A 21,255-nucleotide genomic window follows, 5' to 3' on the forward strand; every position below is an offset into this window, starting at 1 on the left:
GGGTGGGGGGGAAGAGGGCTGCTATGGCTTGCGATGCCCTCTTCCCATCGTAGCCCCAACAGCCGAAGCCAACTGGTCAAGGTTGGCAGAGGAGCGCAGTGAATGGGGGACAAGCCCGCAGCTGCCACTGTATCACCACAAGACCAGTCAGAAACTACTCATCTCTGGGGTGGAGTGGGGGTGGGGTGTAAATTTTAAAAAAAAACCCAAAAATTAAAGAACGGAAATTAACCGGAACAATTTCCTAAATTTACGATGGAGTGGGGGGGAGGGCTGGGGAGGGTTTAGGCTGGAAGAGGGAGGGTTACTCCAGGCCCCGTTGTGTAACAGGGGTCCAGTTCAGTGCCGCGCTCCATTCTGAAGTGACGAGCTGGCCTCTCAGCCAAGCCTGCGCTCGGGGGTTTTAAGGCTCCGGGGTTCGGGGTCGGGGTCGGGGTCGGGGTCACAGGTGGAAGCTTCCAGAATCGAGCGGTGCCAGAAGGAATGCAAAAGGACGCGCACCGCTCAGTTACCACATACTCTGGCTACTCGCGGTCATGTGGCTTTTTTTTTTAAAAAAATATAAAGGTGGGGGAGTGACTTGCAGGAGGGTGGGGGGGCGGTGTAGGGGAGGGGGCTGCGGTTGAGAAAATGCACTGAGCTGTGTCGAGCAAGTCCAAACGAGAAACAAAAACAGAAACAGAAATACCTGGACAAACTCAGCAGGTCTGGCAGCATCGGCGGAGAGGGACACAGTTAACGTTTCGAGTCCTCGTGACCCTTCAACAGAACTAAGTAGAAACATTTACTACTTTTACTCAGTTGTGTTGAAGGGTCACATGGACTCGAAACGTTAACTGTGTCCCTCTCCGCCGATGCTGCCAGACCTGCTGAGTTTGTCCAGGTATTTCTGTTTCTGTTTCTGTTTTGGATTTCCAGCATCCGCAGTTCTTTGCTTTTAAGTCCAAACGAGACTGGTGGATGGTGTTAGCAGCGGGTGGGAGCGCTTGCTCTCCCCTCCAGCCCAGCAACAGATCCGGGGGCGGGGGGGGGGGCGAACCAAGGGGGCTTCTGGGGCATGAACCTTAACCTACGCTCGTTTTTTGGTGGAGGGTTGGAGGGGGTGGGGGGGGGGGGGGGGCGCGGTGTTTGTGTGTGTGTGTGGAAGGGAGCAGATCACACCCACAGCTCTTCAGCAAGTGTCCGCATTAAGTCTGAGGCCCCTTGCTCGACATGGCAGGTACTTCTTTTCCGGAACCACAGGCGTTGGGGGGTGGGAGGTGCGGGTGGAAAGGGGGAACCCCCCCCCCCCCACCACCCACAAGGGCCGTCCGATCAGCAGGAAGAAGCCACCCGGGATGGCAGAGGGGATTTGCTGCTCACACAATCAGGAGCCGAGATGGGGAAGGAAGGGAGGGAGGATCTGGTCGATTCCACGTAATGTCCAAGGGCGAGTCCTTCCAAAGGTGTCCGGGGCAGGGCTGGAGGTCGGGGGAGAGCCTCCCATCGCCCTCCCCGAGCTTGAGATGGACGAGGAAGTGTGTTGGAGCAGGCGGGCGGGTCTAGAGCAGGCGTCCCCTGCATTCTGTAGAGCCACAACAGCACAGCAACTGTTTGCCCTCCACGCTCCCCACCTCGTAGTTATAGTCCCAGGTCAGCTCGGTCCCAGCACGAATTCTCCTGCGGAAGAGTAAAGGAGGGAGGGAGGGAGGGAGGGGGGGTGGAAAGGGGAAAAGAAAGATGCTGAGCCAAGCCGATAGTCACACACATCATCACTGGTCTTTGTGCTGTGCACACGCAAACACCCACACGCACACCCGCACACACCCACGCACACCCGCACGCGCACCCACACGCGCACACCCACCCGCACACCCAACCGCACACACCCACCCGCACACACCCACCCGCACACACACACCCGCACACACACACCCGCACACACACACCCGCACACACACACCCGCACACACACCCGCACACACACACCCGCACACACACAGCCGCACACACACAGCCGCACACACACACCCGCACACACACACCCGCACACACACACCCACACACACACACCCACACACACACACCCACACACACACCCACACACACCCACACACACACACCCACACACACACACCCACACACACACCCGCACACACCCGCACGCACACACCCGCACGCACACACCCACAAACACACACACCCAAAAACACAAACACCCACACCCGCACACCCACAAACACCCACACACACACACCCGCACACACCGGCCCACCCACCCGCACACACCCCCGCACACACATCCGCACACACACACCCACCCGCACACACACCCGCACACACCCCCGCACACACCCCCGCACACACACCCACACACACACCCACACACACACACCCACCCGCGCACCCACCCGCACACACACACCCACACACACCCGCACGCGCACCCACCCGCACACACACCCGCACGCGCACCCGCACGCGCACCCGCACACGCACCCACACACGCACCCACACACGCACCCACACACGCACCCACACACGCACCCACACACGCACCCACACACGCACCCACACACGCACCCACACACGCACCCACCCACAAACACCCACAAACACCCACAAACACCCACACACACACACACCCACAAACACCCACACACACACACGCACACACACACCCACAAAAACCCACAAACACCCACACACTCGCACACACACACCCGCACACACACCCGCACACACACACCCGCACACACACACACCCGCACACACACACACCCGCACACACACACACCCGCACACACACACACCCGCACACCCACACACACCCGCACACACACACACACCCGCACACACACACACGCACCCGCACACACACACCCGCACACACACACCCACCCGCACAGCCACGCACACACCCACCCACACACACCCACACGCACCCACACACGCATCCACACACGCACCCACACACGCACCCACCCACAAACACCCACAAACACCCACACACACCCACAAACACACACACCCACAAACACCCACACACACCCGCACACACACCCACAAAAACCCCCCCACACACACACCCACAAACACCCGCACACACACACTCGCACACACACACCCGCACACACACACCCGCACACACACACCCACAAAAACCCACACACACACACACCCACAAACACCCACACACACACACCCGCACACACACCCACAAAAACCCACACACACACACTCGCACACACACACCCGCACACACACACCCGCACACACACACCCGCACACACACACCCGCACACACACCCGCACACACACCCGCACACACACACACACACACACACACACCCGCACACACGCACACGCACCCACGCACACGCACCCGCGCACACACACCCGCACACACACACCCGCACACACACACCCGCACACACACACCCACCCGCACACCCACGCACACACCCACCCACACGCACCCACACACGCACCCACACACGCACCCACACACGCACCCACCCACAAACACCCACAAACACCCACACACACCCACAAACACCCGCACGCACAAACACCCGCACGCACACACACCCGCACGAACACACACCCGCACGCACACACACCCGCACGCACACACACCCGCACGCACACACACCCGCACGCACACACACACACCCGCACACACACACACACACCCGCACACACACACACACACCCGCACACACACACACACACCCGCACACACACACACACACCCGCACACACACACACACCCGCACACACACACACACACCCGCACACACACACACACACCCGCACACACACACACACACCCGCACACACACACACACACCCGCACACACACACACACACCCGCACACACCCACCCGCACACACCCACCCGCACACACCCACCCGCACACACCCACCCGCACACACCCACACCCGCACACACACACCCGCACACACACACACCCGCGCACACACACACCCGCGCACACACACACCCGCGCACACACACACCCGCACACACACACACCCGCACACACACACACCCGCACACACACACACCCGCACACACACACCCGCACACACACACCCGCACACACACACCCACACACACACACACCCGCACACACACACACACCCGCACACACACACACACACCCACACACACCCGCACACACACACACACCCGCACACACACACACCCGCACACACACACACACACGCACCCGCACACACACACCCGCACACACACACCCGCACACACACACCCGCACACACACACCCGCACACACACACCCGCACACACACACCCGCACACACACACCCGCACACACACACCCGCACACCCACGCACACACACACCCGCACACCCGCACCCGCACACACACACCCGCACACACACACCCGCACACACACACCCGCACACACACACACCCGCACACACACACACACCCGCACACACACACACACCCGCACACACACACACACACCCGCACACACACACACCCGCACACACACACCCACCCGCACACCCACGCACACACACCCACCCGCACACCCACGCACACACCCACCCACACACACCCACACGCACCCACACATGCACCCACACACGCACCCACACACGCACCCACCCACAAACACCCACACACACCCACAAACACACACACCCACAAACACCCACAAACACCCGCACACACCCGCACACACACCCACAAAAACCCCCACACACACACACCCACAAACACCCGCACACACACACTCGCACACACACACCCGCACACACACACCCACAAAAACCCACACACACACACCCACAAAAACCCACACACACACACTCGCACACACACACCCGCACACACACACGCACACGCACCTGCGCACACACACCCGCACACACCCACCCGCACACACACACCCACCCGCACACCCACCCACCCACACGCACCCACACACGCACCCACACACGCACCCACCCACAAACACGCACAAACACACGCACGCACAAACACACGCCCGCGCGCACACCCGCCCGCGCGCACACCCGCCCGCGCGCACACCCGCCCGCGCGCACACCCGCCCGCGCGCACACCCGCCCGCGCGCACACCCGCCCGCGCGCACACCCGCCCGCGCGCACACCCGCCCGCGCGCACACCCACCCGCGCGCACACCCACCCGCGCGCACACCCACCCGCGCGCACACCCACCCGCGCGCACACCCACCCGCGCGCACACCCACCCGCGCGCACACCCACCCGCGCGCACACCCACCCGCGCGCACACCCACCCGCGCGCACACACACACCCGCACACACACACCCGCACACACACACCCGCACACACACACCCGCACACACACACCCGCACACACACACCCGCACACGCCCGCACACGCACACACCCGCACACGCACACACCCGCACACGCACACACCCGCACACGCACACACCCGCACACGCACACACACGCACCCGCACACACACGCACCCGCACACACACACACCCGCACACACACACACCCGCACACACACACACCCGCACACACCCGCACACACACACACCCGCACACACACACACCCGCACACACACACACCCGCACACACACACACCCGCACACACACACACCCGCACACACACACACCCGCACACACACACACCCGCACACACACACACCCGCACACACACACCCGCACACACACACCCGCACACACACACCCGCACACACACACCCGCACACACACACCCGCACACACACACACCCGCACACACACACACCCGCACACACACACCCGCACACACACACACACCCGCACACACACACACCCGCACACACACACACCCGCACACACACACACCCGCACACACACACCCGCACACACACACCCGCACACACACACCCGCACACACACACCCGCACACACACACCCACACACACACACCCACACACATACACACCCGCACACACACATACACACCCGCACACACACATACACACCCGCACACAAACACCCACGCACACACACCCGCGCACACACACCCACAAACACCCACGCACACACATCCACACACACCCACAAACACCCGCACACACACACACACACCCGCACACACACACACACGCATACACACCCGCACACACGCATACACACCCGCACACACGCATACACACCCGCACACACGCATACACACCCGCACACACGCATACACACACACCCACATACACACCCGCACACACACACCCACAAACACCCACACATACACACACACACCCACAAACACCCACACACACACACACACACCCACAAACACCCGCACACACACTCAGCACCAGTGGTTTGCTTATACATCACATACCCGACGGCAAAACAATGTAACCGAGCAGCAATTCCCAAAGTGGTCACCTCTGGCCACTCGAGAGCCTGGCCCACCATACCTAACATGGCCCAACCTGCGCTTCCGCACCATCTACTCTCCTCCTCGGTCCCCGCAGCCCTTCATCCCCAAACCCAACAAAAAATCCACCCATCTCCTTCTTCAAACTTTCAATTCCCTCCCCAGTCTCAACAGCTTCTTCGTTTTAGGTGGGGGGAGAGAGTTCCAGATTCCCACTCCCCCCCTGTGTGTGTGTGAGTGTGAGTGTGAGTGTGAGTGTGAATGTGTGTGTGTGTGTGTGTGTGTGTGTGTGTGTGTGTGTGTGTGAGGTGCTTCCTGACATCACCCCTGAACGGCCTGGCTCCCATTTTAAGGTTCTCCCCTCCCCTTGTTCTGGATTCTCTCCCCCCCCCACCACCAGAGGAAATAGTTTCTCTCCATCGACCCAATCGAATCCTTGAATCATCTTAAACCCCCCTCGATCCGATCACCCCTTCATCTCCCACCCTCGAGGGGGATACAAGCCGAGTCTGTGTGTGTGTGATCTGCCCTCGGAGTTTAACCCTTTCAGCCCCGGGATGGTTCTGGTCAATCTGCGCTGCTCCCCCCTCCGAGGGCCAATCTGTCCTTCCAGAGGTGCAGAGGGGCCAGAACTGGACTCAGTCACTCCGAGCAGGGTCTGATCGAGGCTCCGTAATTTGCACCCGCCTCCCACCACCCCCCCCACCTCGCTGAGATAAAAGATCAGCATGACTTTCTCCCTTGGACCTATCTACCCAAGCGTTTATCGGTCAGGTTCCTGCGACAGCTAAAACTCCAACACCGACTCGATGTTCTGCGCGATGCCGGGTTGGGGGCGGGGGGGGGGTTGTTGGGTGGGGGGGGTGAGTGGTTGGAGGTACCCGGGTACCAGTCGGACTTACTTGCTGGCGAAGAAGGCAACCCACGGGAAGCGGAGATCGTGCGTGTCCACAAAGACGTTCTGCACAAAGAGGTTGGGGCTGCAGCTGTGCTGTAAGGGGCAAGAAGCACCGGGTGGTTCATGTCAAGCCTAACACTCAAAACAAGCTCTCACGTCAGGCCAGCTTGGGTGGGGGGGGGGGGGGGGTAGGGTATATAGCGGACAGCCCTCAGCCCTCCCCCATCCAGGTCAATGGCACCACGTGCACTCCCCGACCTCCTACCCCCACCCCACTACCCCCTCCCAACTCGCTGATGGCCCCCAGGTGACACGGGCGTCGGTCCTTCCCAAGGTGCCCCTGCTTCTATCCAGGTGCAGTCCCAGCAGCAGCAGCAGCAGCAGCGCCCATCGGCGAGGCCTGCGCCTCCAAGCCTCCTCCAAACTGGCCAGCGAGTGTGCCAGGGAGACGGGGGTACACCCTGCCCCCCACTCGATGGAGGATGCCCCCCCCCCCCACCAACCACCGCGGCTACCAACCTGCGGAGTGCCAAGGCGGGGTCGTTCCCCACACACCCCCCCCGCACCCCCGTGCCCACCGACAGGCACTCCACAACGCCCGCTCCTCTTCTGGTGTGAACGCAGCAAAATGGCGGCCTCCTTCGGACGGTGATCCGGTCACAAGAGATGTCAACCAGTGGAGATCACCCCCCACCCCCCCCCCCACCGCCCCCCCCCCCCCCCCCCCCCCCAACCCCCCGAGCCCCACCCACCCCCTTGGCCGAGGTCACCTCGTTAAACCCCACCCTCGAATCGCTCCGAACCCCACCCCCACCCCCACCGAGTCAGGCAGGTCTCTCCCCTTCCTCCTGCTGCTCCAATGAGCGCAACCCACCCCCCCCACCCAGTTCCTCTGTAAGCGAGGCCCCCCCCCCCACCCCACCTACCTCGGCTCTGAGGCTCCTCAGCGAGCAGCCGGGCCCTCGCCTGGCCCACCGGCAGCCGTGGGCTGGGGGTGGGGGGGGCTCGGAACCGGCAAGGCTTGGCGAGTTCAGTGACACCACCACCCCACCACAGGTCGCTGCTAAAGCCCACCGCCCCCTCCCCACCACCAGCCCTTGCACCAGCCGCCGTTCATACACTTACGTTCAGATAGCGCCCCAGGTTGCCCTCCAGTTTCGCGTCGATGATGTAGCAAGACTCCTCGCCGTCGTAGAACTGCCGGGTGCTCTTGCGCCCGTTGCCTCCTTCGCCCTTCTCCATGTTGCTGGCCTTGACCGCTATCCCGTGGGTCGACTTCAGGGCGAAGCCCCGGGTCGATTTGACTGCCACCTGCCTTTTGTTGGCGCTGTCTGGAACCAACAAGGCGACGTGGCTGAGAGCTTTGGTTAAAGGCGCGGCCCCCTTTCCCTGCACTGCATCTCCGCCCTGGCATTTAGCCCGGGTTGTGGCACTGCAAACAAATCCCCTCCTCGGCCTGGGAACGTGTGCAGGGACGAAAGCGGCCGCACTCTGCTCAACTCGCACCCATCACCACCCGCTGACCGACACTGGCTCCTGGTCCAGCAACATCTCCATTTTAAACTCCTCCCCTCACCTCCTTATCCCCTCATTATCTGTAACCTCCTCCAGACCCTACACCCCTCCCTATCTCTGTAACCTCCTCCAGTCCCTACACCCCTCCCTATCTCTGTAACCTCCTCCAGCCCCTGCACCCCTCCCTATCTCTGTAACCTCCTCCAGCCCCTACACCCCTCCCTATCCCTGTAACCTCCTCCAGCCCCTACACCCCTCCCTATCTCTGTAACCTCCTCCAGCCCCTACACCCCTCCCTAACTCTGTAACCTCCTCCAGCCCCTACAACCCTCCGAGATCTCTGTGCTCCTCCCATTCCGGCCTCTTGCCAATCCCCCGATTCCCATCGCTCCACCATTGGCGGCCGTGCCTTCAGCTGCCTGGGGAGGCCCTGAGCTCTGGAACCCCTTCCCTAAACCTCTCCACCTCTCGCTCAATGTCCTCCTTTAAGATGTTCCTTCAACCAAACTCTTCAAACCAAGCTGTGGGTCGCCTGTCCCTAATATCTAATGTGGCTCGACGTCAAATTTCTGTCTGATTTTACACTCCCCGTGAAGCACCTTGGGGCGTTTTTACGATGGTAGAGGCTCTACGGAAAGGTAAGTTGTTGGGTTGTATATTTAGGAGGGAGGGAGGGAGGGTGTGGGGTGGGGGTGGGGGGTGGAGAGAGCGGTCGGAGGGCCTACCTGCATCCTTCGGATCGACCTCGTCTTTCTTGCTGTAGGCCTCGTCGGAGCCTGAGGAGATGGTCTGGATGTCGTCGCTGTCGTTGCCGGCAGCGGGTGCCTGGCCCTGCGCCTGCTTGCGGCTGCCGCTGGTCTGGGTGCCGGTGTCCATCTCGCTGTCAGAGCTGCTCGACAGCGTCATCACCTCCTGTTGAAAGCGGACAAGAGGGTGCGTGTCTGTCCTCGCTGCGGCCCGTTTGCTAGCCCCTCCCCCCCCCCCATCGCTGCCCCCGCAGTGAATATGAAATGAGTCCACCTGCAGTCCCGGGCTATGCTATTCTCACTCTCTCTCCACTGCCCGACGCACAGTAGCAGCAGTGTGTGTACCATCTACAAGATGCACTGCAGCAACTCACCAAGGCTCCTCAGACAGCACCTTCCAAACCCACGAGCACTATCCTGGGCGAGGGTGGGGCTGGGGAGAGACTGCGCCTTCCTCAGTGACTTTGTTTTGATTTATTTTTTTATCCATTCACGGGACGTAGGTGTCGCTGGGCTGTGTCCAGCGTTTATTGCCCATCCCTAATTGCCCCCCTTGAGAAGGTGGTGGGTGAGCCGCCTTCTTGAGCCGCTGCAGTCCCTGTGGTGTAGGTACACCCACCGTGCTGTTAGGGAGGGAGTTCCACGATATTGACCCAGCGACAGTGAAGGAACGGCCGATATATTGCCAAGTCAGGGTGGTGAGCGGCTCAGAGGGGAGCTTGCAGGTGGTGGTGTTCCCCATGTGTCTGCTGCCCTTCTCCTAAGACTTCAACCCGGGAATCAGCCAAGTGAACCTTTCTCTGAACTGCTTCCTATGCAAGTGTATCCCTGCTCAAGTAAGGAGACCAAAACTGTTCCGACCCAGTCTCACCAATTCCCTGTATTGTTGTAGCAGGACTTGCCTACTTTTATACCCCAACCCCCTCGCAATAAAGACCAACATCCCATTTGCCTTCCTAGTCACTTGCTGTACCTGCACACTGGCTTTTAGTGATTCATGTACCAAGACACCCAGATCCCTCTGCACCGCAGCGTTCTGCAGCCTCTCTCCATTTAAAGAATATTCTGCTTTTATTATCCTTCCTGGCAAAGGGGGCAGCCTCAGTTTCAACACCTGCCAATTTTTTGGGCCCACTCACTTGACCGATCTATATTCCTGTGCAGAATCTGTGTGCCCCCCACCCCCCCTAAACCCGTCACAACTTGCCTTCCTGCGCGTCGTCAATAAATTTGGCTAAAAGGCACTCGGTCCCCTCCATCCAAGTCGTTAACATAAATTGTGAGTACGCTGAGGCCCCGAAGCTAATCACCACCGCCCCCCCGTCCGTTTACAGTTTGCTAGCCTGAAGATTTTACAGGAGAGTGCCCCGTAACCCCCCCCCCACAAAAACGGTCAGGGGATTGAGGGGGTTCAGTGTCACCGGGGCGAGGCTCCGAGAGAAACAAGGCTAAGGGGCCGACGGGACCAGCTCAGCCACCTCTGCACGGGTGAGAGGGCTTGACCCGTGCCCCTTCCCTGATCCGCGGGGGCACACACAGCGAAGAGGGTGGGAATAGTCCCGACAGGGGTCGAGGCGGGTGTCTCGGGGACTATGCCAAGATCCTGAAACGGATTCCATGCCAGACGGGTGGGGGGGGGGGTGGTGGTGCTAGGGATGGTCAGGTTTCGATAGGCCCGGTGCAGCGACGCAGGTTTTGTTCCCAAAGGCGCCCTCGGGTCATGACCCAATAACCCCTACTCGTACCCCCGACGAGACGGAGGTAGTGCCGAGTCTGCCCAACCCTCGCCAGCGCCTCCCGTGTCACGCCACGCTGCCCGCTCCTCTTACGTCGCACTTACGTCTTTGGACACGGGCACCGGGGCAGAGTTACGCCTTGCCTGGAGCAGGGTGGTCTTGCTGACGGGTCTGCGGATGCCCTCGCTCCGGGCCGGCCTGGGGTTGTAGCCGAAGTTCCGGGAAGAATTGTCAAACGGCCTGAAAAGAGACGAGCGGCTTGAGTTTCAGCGGGACCCTGGGGGGGCTGCCCTAACCCCCGCCGTGCCCGCCGGCCCACACGGGGTCACGTCTTCCTCACCCCGCGAGGAGGCACCTGTGTCCCCCCCAACCCCAACCGAGGAGAGAACTGGGGCAGACGCTGAAACGGTTGTGCTTCCCCCCCCCCCACCTCTCCGCCAGACTCACAACCCATCTGTAGTGGGGTGGGGGGGGGGGGGATAAAAGAGTATACCGGGAAGACATCCCATGCCCGCTCTCTCACCCAGCCTGTCTGTCCGTCCGTCTCTCGCCCTCCCTCCCTCCCAGCGCGTCTATCTCTCACTCTCCCTCTCTCTGTCCGTCTGTGTGCCTGCGCCCGTGCGCCTGTGTGCACGTGCCTGTGTCTGTCTCTCGCCCACCTCCCTCCCAGCGCGTCTATCTCTCACTCTCCCTCTCTCTGTCCGTCTGTGTGCCTGCGCCCGTGCGCCTGTGTGCATGTGCCTGTGTCTGTCTCTCGCCCACCTCCCTCCCAGCGGGTCTATCTCTCACTCTCCCTCTCTCTGTCCGTCTGTGTGCCTGTGCGCACCTGTGCCCGTGCGCCTGTGTGCGTGTGTTCACCTGTGCGCACACGCCTGTGGCTGTCTCTTGCCCACCCTCCCTCCCAGAGCGTCTATCTCACGCTCTCCCTCTCTCCGTGCGTCTGTGCCTGCGTGCCTGTCTGCGTCTCTATCATCACTATCCACAGCTCTGGACTACAACATGAGTTGCTGTCCCCTCAGGGTGGGGGTGCCTGGACTGTTGGAGCGGATCACAGCGGTGCCAACATCACGGGGTTCGATCCCCATTCTGGCTGAGATAGATTTGCCATTTTGGCCTACCTGTGGTGGGAGGGGGTGAGGGGCAGGCGAGGGGGAGGGAGTTAGGGGGTGGGGGGAGGGGGTGAGGGAAAGGAACAAAGTTTTACTTACGAAGATATTTTGAGGTGAGCCGGTGCATCTGGATTCTGGAAAAAGAACAGCAAGGAAGTCAAGGCTTTTCTCCGTCTCGAATATCAAGGATATTTCTACCCAGTGGGCAAAACATCCCGCTGCCCGTCCAACGTCATTTAATAAATCAAGGCACATTCATTCGCTGCAACCTCTGGTGGGGGAAAATCGAGCTGTGAATCAGCGCCGGGGCTGTGACTGGGGACGGGGAGCGGTGGGGCCTCTGTAACAACAGGCGTTGTCGAGGGCCATCGCCGAGGACCCTTCGCTGCGCCCGGGGGGATCTGTGAGCTGTCAGGCCGAGACTCGGGTACCAGGAAGAAGTACCTGCCCCTGTGCCGAGATCGCTCGCCTGCCTCAGCGGGTGCAGGGCTAAGTGGGGAGGGAGGTTGGGGGGGTGGGGGGGTGGTGATGGGGGCAGTCACCAAAGCTGTCTGCGTTTGACAGTCGCCTGCAGGAACCTTCTCACCGGCTGACTGTCCGGGAACGTAACAAGATCGTGGTCGCCAGCATCTCGCATTTATTCGGCTGCTTTTAATGCAGTAAAACACTCCAAGGCACTTCACACAAGTGTAAATTCGACAATGTCTGACACCAATGACAGGGTAATAAGGCAGACAACTCACAGCCTGATTAAAGAGGCTGGATTCTAGTTATTAGAGATGTCAAAGGGTATGGGGACAGTGTGAGAAAATGATGTTGAGGTACGAGATCAGCCACGACCGAGCTGAATGGCACAGCAGGGTTGAGGGGCCGAATGGCCTCCAGTCATATGTTAAAGCACATGTTAAAGGAGGAAGAGAGTGGGGGGACAAAGAGAGAGAGGGAGGAAGAGAGTGGGGGGGAGAGAGAGAGAGAGAGGGAGGAAGAGAGTGGGGGGGAGAGAGAGAGAGAGAGGGAGGAAGAGAGTGGGGGGGGAGAGAGAGAGAGAGAGAGAGAGGGAGGAAGAGAGTGGGGGGGGAGAGAGAGAGAGAGAGGGAGGAAGAGAGTGGGGGAGAGAGAGAGAGAGAGAGAGAGAGAGGGAGGAAGAGAGTGGGAGAGAGAGAGAGAGAGAGAGAGGGAGGAAGAGAGTGGAGGGGGGAGAGAGAGAGAGGAAGAGAGTGGGGGGGCAAAGAGAGAGAGAGAGAGGGAGGAAGAGAGTGGGGAGAGAGAGAGAGAGAGAGGGAGGAAGAGTGGGGGGAGAGAGAGGGGAAGAGAGTGGGGGGGAGAGAGAGAGAGAGAGGAAGAGAGTGGGGGGGAGAGAGAGAGAGAGGGAGGGTGGGGGGGAGGGAGAGAAAGAGAGAGGAAGGAAGAGAGTGGGGAGGGGAGAGAGAGAGAGGGAGGAAAAGAGTCGGGGAGGGAGGAAGAGAGTGGGGAGAGGGAGGAAGAGAGTGGGGAGAGGGAGGAAGAGAGTGGGGAGAGGGAGGAAGAGAGTGGGGAGAGGGAGGAAGAGAGTGGGGAGAGGGAGGAAGAGAGTGGGGAGAGGGAGGAAGAGAGTGGGGAGAGGGAGGAAGAGAGTGGGGAGAGGGAGGAAGAGAGAGGGGAGAGGGAGGAAGAGAGTGGGGAGAGGGAGGAAGAGAGTGGGGAGAGGGAGGAAGAGAGTGGGGAGAGGGAGGAAGAGAGTGGGGAGGGGAGAGAGAGAGGGAGGAAGAGAGTGGGGAGAGGGAGGAAGAGACAGAGGGAGGAAGAGAGTGGGGAGAGAGAGAGAGGGAGAAAGAGAGTGGGGGGGGAGAGAGAGAGAGAGAGAGAGAGAGGAAGAGAGTGGGGGAGAGAGAGAGAGAGAGGGAGGAAGGAAGAGAGTGGGGAGGGGAGAGAGAGAGGGAGAAAGAGAGTGGGGGTTAGAGAGAGAGAGAGGAAGAGAGTGGGGGGGAAAGAGAGAGAGGGGAAGAGAGTGGGGGGAGAGAGAGAGAGGGAGGGAGGAAGAGAGTGGGGGGAGGGAGGAAGAGAGTGGGGAGGGGAGAGAGAGAGAGGGAGGAAGAGAGTGGGGAGAGGGAGGGAGGAAGAGAGTGGGGAGGGGAGAGAGAGAGAGAGGGAGGAAGAGAGTGGGGAGAGGGAGACAGAAAGAGACAGAGTGAGAGTGGGGAGGAGAGAAAGAGAGAGCGTGAGAGGGGGAGAGAAAGAGAGCGGGAGAGGGGGGAGAGGGGAGAGTGGGAGAAAGGGAGAGGAGGAGAGGGAGATCTGCACATCTGGTCAGGAGCCCAATCATTGGTGTCGGCCACTGTAAACCATTATTGGAAGTCGCTTGCGGGGGCTCAGGTCCAAACCAGGACTGAAGCAAATTGTAAGAGTAAATGAAGAGATTCTCTCACGGGTTGAGGGGTGGAATGCGATGAGGGGTTTCCAGGGCAAAGCTCTGGAAGCGATTTAAGAAACCACTGGCCATAATTTTTTTTTTAGGAGCTCTAATTTCTCCAGCACCTTTCACAGCCCCAGGACGTCCCAAAGAGCCTCGCCGCCAGTGAAACACTTTTGCAGTGGGGTCGCTGTTGTCATGTCGAAAGCGCACAGCAAGCTCCCACAAGTCATAATGACCCTGGTCATCTGGTTTTTTTTAAAAAAAGTGGTGATGGTTGAGGGATAAATATTGGGGCCCCCCCCCAGGACACCGAGGGGAGCTCTCCTGCCTCCCCCCACCCCTGCCGGCTCTTCTTCCAATAGCGGCCGTGGGCTCTCTTACATCTGCCCGAGAGGGGTTATTCTCTCTCCCCTCGGAGGCGGACGGGGCAAAGGGGCTTCTCCAGCCACGCCGAGTGCCGCGCCCTCCGGTGTCACGCTCCCCTTCCCGGTTAAAGCCTCCCGGCGCCAGCCCGGCTGGGACTTACCTTGATGTTAATGACCTCGGGTGGCTCGGCCTTGGGGTCTTTCTTTTCCCCCTCCTGCTTCCCCTGCGGCCTGGCCGCCGCCGGCGCCTCGGCGGGCTTGGACTCCTCCTTGACGCCCTCCTCGCCCTTGGGGGGGGGCAGCTCCTCCTTGGGGGCCCTCTTGGCGTCGTCCCGGCCGGCGTCGTCCCTGGGCGCCTCGTCCTTGGGCGCCTTGGGGTCGCCGGCGGCGCCAGCGGCACCGGCACCGCCACCGCCGCCCTCGGCCAACTTGAAGGAGGAGCGGCTGTCGGAGTCCACGGTGGAGTCCTCCACCCGCAGGGCGCTGAGCCACGAGGCCACCTTGTTCTTGGCCGTCTCCTCGGTGAAGGGCAGCTTGCAGGCCGCAGGCTCCTCCTGGCTGGCCTGGCGGGCGAGGCCTGCCTCCGAGCCGTTCTCCTTCTGCTCACGGCTCTTGGTGCGGGTCACGTAGCTGCGCCAGACCGAGCTGGGCACGTAGGCGTCGTCGTTGCCGAAGTTCTGGTCGGAGCTGTCCGAGCTGGACTCCTCCGCCTCGCTGCCGCTGTTCTCGTGCTCCTCCTTCAGGTCCACGCCGCTGCTGTCGGACGAGCACTTGGCGTCACTCTCGTAGCCCTCCTTGTACTTCTCCACGCTCTCGATGTGGTCCAGGTTGGCAAAATACTCGTCGCCCATCTCCAGCCCCTCCTTGTCCGCAAAATCGTCGGTCAGGATCTTACCTGGAAACGCCAAAGGGGACGCGACATTAGGCTCAGGCAGCTCCCGCGCGCTGTAGCGCCCGTAAAGAGGGCGGAGGGAACCCCCCCTCCCCCTCTCCACCCCACCGGCGTTTCTATAGCGCCTTTCACATCCCCAAACGCTTCAGGACCAATCAAGCACCTCTGAGGCGCCGTCGCCGTTGTCGTGGCAACAGCTACGGGCATCCAGTCCCCACAGATGTTACGGGAGAGGGTGGCACAAGCGGTTCTGCCACTGGTCCTGGTAATCCACAGACACAAGTCCAAATCCCATCACAGCCTCTGGTTTAATTTAGTAAATCTGGAATATACAGTAACGGTGAGCTTGACAACCTAGCGCTGATTGTCGTTTAAACCCCCCCAACCCCCGAACCCACCCCCCCCCACCCCCCAACAATCCTCCCCTTTAGGGGAGGGAAATCTGCCACCCTTACCCGGTCTGGCCCTACACCTGACTCCAGAGCCACCGCCACGCGGTCGACTCTTAACTGCCCCTCTGGAGTGGCCACTCAGTTGTGCTCAAGGCTGCTCACTGTCACCTTCCGAAGGGGAAGTTGGGGTTGGGCACGAAATGCTGGCCTTGCCTCTGAATGAATTTAAAAAAAAAAATCAGCGAGATGACCAGTTGATCACTAACGCCCCCTCTAGGGGGGGAAAATCTGCCGTCCTTACCCGGTCTGGCCCTACACGTGACTCCAGACCCACAGCCACCGTCACCGAGACTCGCTTTTTTAGCGTTTCGAGGGATAAATATTGACCCCAAGACGCCAGGGAGAATTCCGCACCCCCCCCATCCCCCCCACCCGCCCCATTGCCCGCCCCCCATCTCTCCCACCCATTGCTCTTCTTCCAATAGCGGCCCCAGAATCTTTCACTCAGATGGCAGGGGCCTTGATTCGGCCCTCATGCGAAAGAGGGCACCTCCAACAGTGCAGTACTCCCTCAGCACGGGCACTAGGAGTGTTTTTTTTCCTATATTCTTTCAGGGGACGCGAGCGTCGCTGGGCAAGGCCGACGTTTTGCTGCCCGTCCCTAATTGCCCCCTTGAACTGAGTGGCCTCGCTCGGCCATTTCAGAGGGGTAGTTAAGAGTCGACCGCGTGGCTGTGGGTCTGGAGTCACGTCTAGGCCAGACCAGGGTAAGGACGGCAGATTTCCCTCCTCTAAAGGGGGCATTAGTGACCCAGATGGGCTTTTAAGACAATCGATGATGGTCGTCATGGTCACCGTCACTAAGATTCACTTTTAATTCTAGATTTTATTAATTGAATTTAAATTCCACCAGCTGCCGTGGTGGGATCTGAACCCGTGTCCCCAGAGCGTTGGCCTGGGCCTCTGGGTTAGAGTCCAGTAACGTTACTATTCGCTGCCATCTCACTCACACAGTTCTGACCCAGTGGTGAGCGTGGGACCAGTAACTATTTCATTTTTGTTTTTTCCCTTTAAATCCGTGTCTCGGCTCTTCCCCAAACGCCCTGGCCAATAATAGTGACTGAGGTACAGCTCTCAACAGGATTTATCCTGAAGATCGTTGAACCAGCCACTCTGTGCTTTGTGAGCCTTTTCACTGCTCAAGCTTTCAGTCTGTCCAAAATGTCCAACCTCAATACCAGCTCTGAACTGACACCAGCATCTCCTCAACTTAGTTCTTTGTCGATGAGTCATCAGACATCTCCCTTCGCTCGTGGTCTCTGCTTTTCAGTCCCCACTCCATGGACACACACACACACACACACACACACACACACGCGTGCACATGTGTATACACACACACCCGCGCGCACATGTATACACACACACCATCGTGCACATGTATACACACACACCCGCGCGCACATGTATACACACACCCGCGCGCACATGTATACACACACCCGCGCGCACATGTATACACACCCGCGCGTGCGCGCACCTGTATATACACACACACGCACGCGCACCTGTATATACACACACACGCACGCGCACCTGTATATACACACACGCACGCGCACCTGTATATACACACACGCACGCGCACCTGTATATACACACACGCACGCGCACCTGTATATACACACACGCACGCGCACCTGTATATACACACACGCACGCGCACCTGTATATACACACACGCACGTGCACCTGTATATACACACACACACACGCGCACCTGTATATACACATGCACGCACCTGTATATACACACACACACACACGCGCGCGCGCGCGCACGTGTATACACACACACACGCGCGCACGTGTATACACACACACACGCGCGCACGTGTATACACACACACACGCGCGCACGTGTATACACACACACGCGCGCACGTGTATACACACACACGCGCGCACGTGTATACACACACACGCGCGCACGTGTATACACACACACGCGCGCACGTGTATACACACACACGCGCGCACGTGTATACACACACACGCGCGCACGTGTATACACACACACGCGCGCACGTGTATACACACACGCGCGCGCACGTGTATACACACACACGCGCGCACGTGTATACACACACACGCGCGCACGTGTATACACACACACGCGCGCACGTGTATACACACACACGCGCGCACATGTATATACACACACACGCGCGCACATGTATATACACACACACGCGCGCACATGTATATACACACACACGCGCGCACATGTATATACACACACACGCGCGCACATGTATATACACACACACGCGCGCACATGTATATACACACACGCGCGCACATGTATATACACACACACGCGCGCACATGTATATACACACACACACGTGCACATGTATATACACACACACACGTGCACATGTATATACACACACACACGTGCACATGTATATACACACACACATACGTGCACATGTATATACACACACACATACGTGCACACACGTGCACATGTATACACACACACACACACGTGCACATGTATATACACACACACATACGTGCACACACGTGCACATGTATATACACACACACACACGTGCACATGTATATACACACACACACACACACACGTGCACATGTATACACACACACACACACACGTGCACATGTATACACACACACACACACACGTGCACATGTATACACACACACACACACACGTGCACATGTATATACACACACACGTGCACATGTATATACACACACACGTGCACATGTATACACACACACACGTGCACATGTATACAGACACACACACACGTGCACATGTATACACACACACACACACGTGCACATGTATACACACACACACACGTGCACATGTATATACACACACACGCGCACATGTATATACGCGCGCGCGCATATACACGCGCGCGCGCGCACATGTATATACGCGCGCGCGCGCATATACACGCGCTCGCGCGCACATGTATATACGCGCGCGCGCGCGCACATGTATATACGCGCGCGCGCGCACATGTATATACGCGCGCGCGCGCACATGTATATACGCGCGCGCGCGCACATGTATATACGCGCGCGCGCGCACATGTATATACGCGCGCGCGCGCACATGTATATACGCGCGCGCGCGCACATGTATATACGCGCGCAGCGCGCACATGTATATACGCGCGCGCGCGCACATGTATATACGCGCGCGCGCGCACATGTATATACGCGCGCGCGCGCACATGTATATACGCGCGCGCGCGCACATGTATATACGCGCGCGCGCGCACATGTATATACGCGCGCGCGCGCACATGTATATACGCGCGCGCGCGCACATGTATATACGCGCGCGCGCACATGTATATACGCGCGCGCGCACATGTATATACGCGCGCGCGCACATGTATATACACACACACACACGTGCACATGTATATACACACACACACACGTGCACATGTATACACACACACACACGTGCACATGTATACACACACACACACGTGCACATGTATACACACACACACACGTGCACATGTATACACACACACACACGTGCACATGTATATACACACACACACACGTGCACATGTATATACACACACACACACGTGCACATGTATATACACACACACACACGTGCACATGTATATACACACACACACACGTGCACATGTATATACACACACACACACGTGCACATGTATATACACACACACACACGTGCACATGTATATACACACACACACACGTGCACATGTATATACACACACACACACGTGCACATGTATACACACACACACACACGTGCACATGTATACACACACACACACACGTGCACATGTATACACACACACACACACGTGCACATGTATATACACACACACACACACGTGCACATGTATATACACACACACACACGTGCACATGTATATACACACACACACACACGTGCACATGTATATACACACACACACACACACGTGCACATGTATATACACACACACACACGTGCACATGTATATACACACACACACACACGTGCACATGTATATACACACACACACACACGTGCACATGTATATACACACACACACACACGTGCACATGTATATACACACACACACACACGTGCACATGTATATACACACACACACACACGTGCACATGTATATACACACACACACACACGTGCACATGTATATACACACACACACACACGTGCACATGTATATACACACACACACACACGTGCACATGTATATACACACACACACACACGTGCACATGTATATACACACACACACACACGTGCACATGTATATACACACACACACACACGTGCACATGTATATACACACACACACACACGTGCACATGTATATACACACACACACACACACGTGCACATGTATATACACACACACACACACACGTGCACATGTATATACACACACACACACACGTGCACATGTATATACACACACACACACACGTGCACATGTATATACACACACACACACACGTGCACATGTATATACACACACACACACACACGTGCACATGTATATACACACACACACACACACGTGCACATGTATATACACACACACACACACGTGCACATGTATATACACACACACACACGTGCACATGTATATACACACACACACACACGTGCACATGTATATTACACACACACACACACGTGCACATGTATATACACACACACACACACGTGCACATGTATATACACACACACACACACGTGCACATGTATATACAC

General features: G+C 58.6%; 1 protein-coding gene across 1 annotated transcript; it reads right to left on the minus strand.

The window, feature by feature from the left end:
- Positions 1-1,098: 1,098 nt before the first annotated feature.
- Positions 1,099-16,242, minus strand: LOC121274327 (histone-lysine N-methyltransferase SETDB1-like). Its single transcript, XM_041181569.1, has 8 exons — positions 16,161-16,242; positions 15,305-16,038; positions 12,486-12,520; positions 11,382-11,517; positions 9,521-9,707; positions 8,406-8,611; positions 7,285-7,373; positions 1,099-1,659 (listed from the first exon to the last, which is right to left on the minus strand). The coding sequence occupies exons 1-8, from the start codon at positions 16,240-16,242 to the stop codon at positions 1,542-1,544; spliced, it is 1,587 nt and encodes a 528-aa protein (XP_041037503.1). The 3' UTR covers positions 1,099-1,541.
- Positions 16,243-21,255: the final 5,013 nt, after the last annotated feature.

Source organism: Carcharodon carcharias, assembly GCF_017639515.1.
Source record: "Carcharodon carcharias isolate sCarCar2 chromosome 36 unlocalized genomic scaffold, sCarCar2.pri SUPER_36_unloc_1, whole genome shotgun sequence".
In the NCBI taxonomy this organism is placed as follows: Eukaryota; Metazoa; Chordata; class Chondrichthyes; order Lamniformes; family Lamnidae; genus Carcharodon; species Carcharodon carcharias.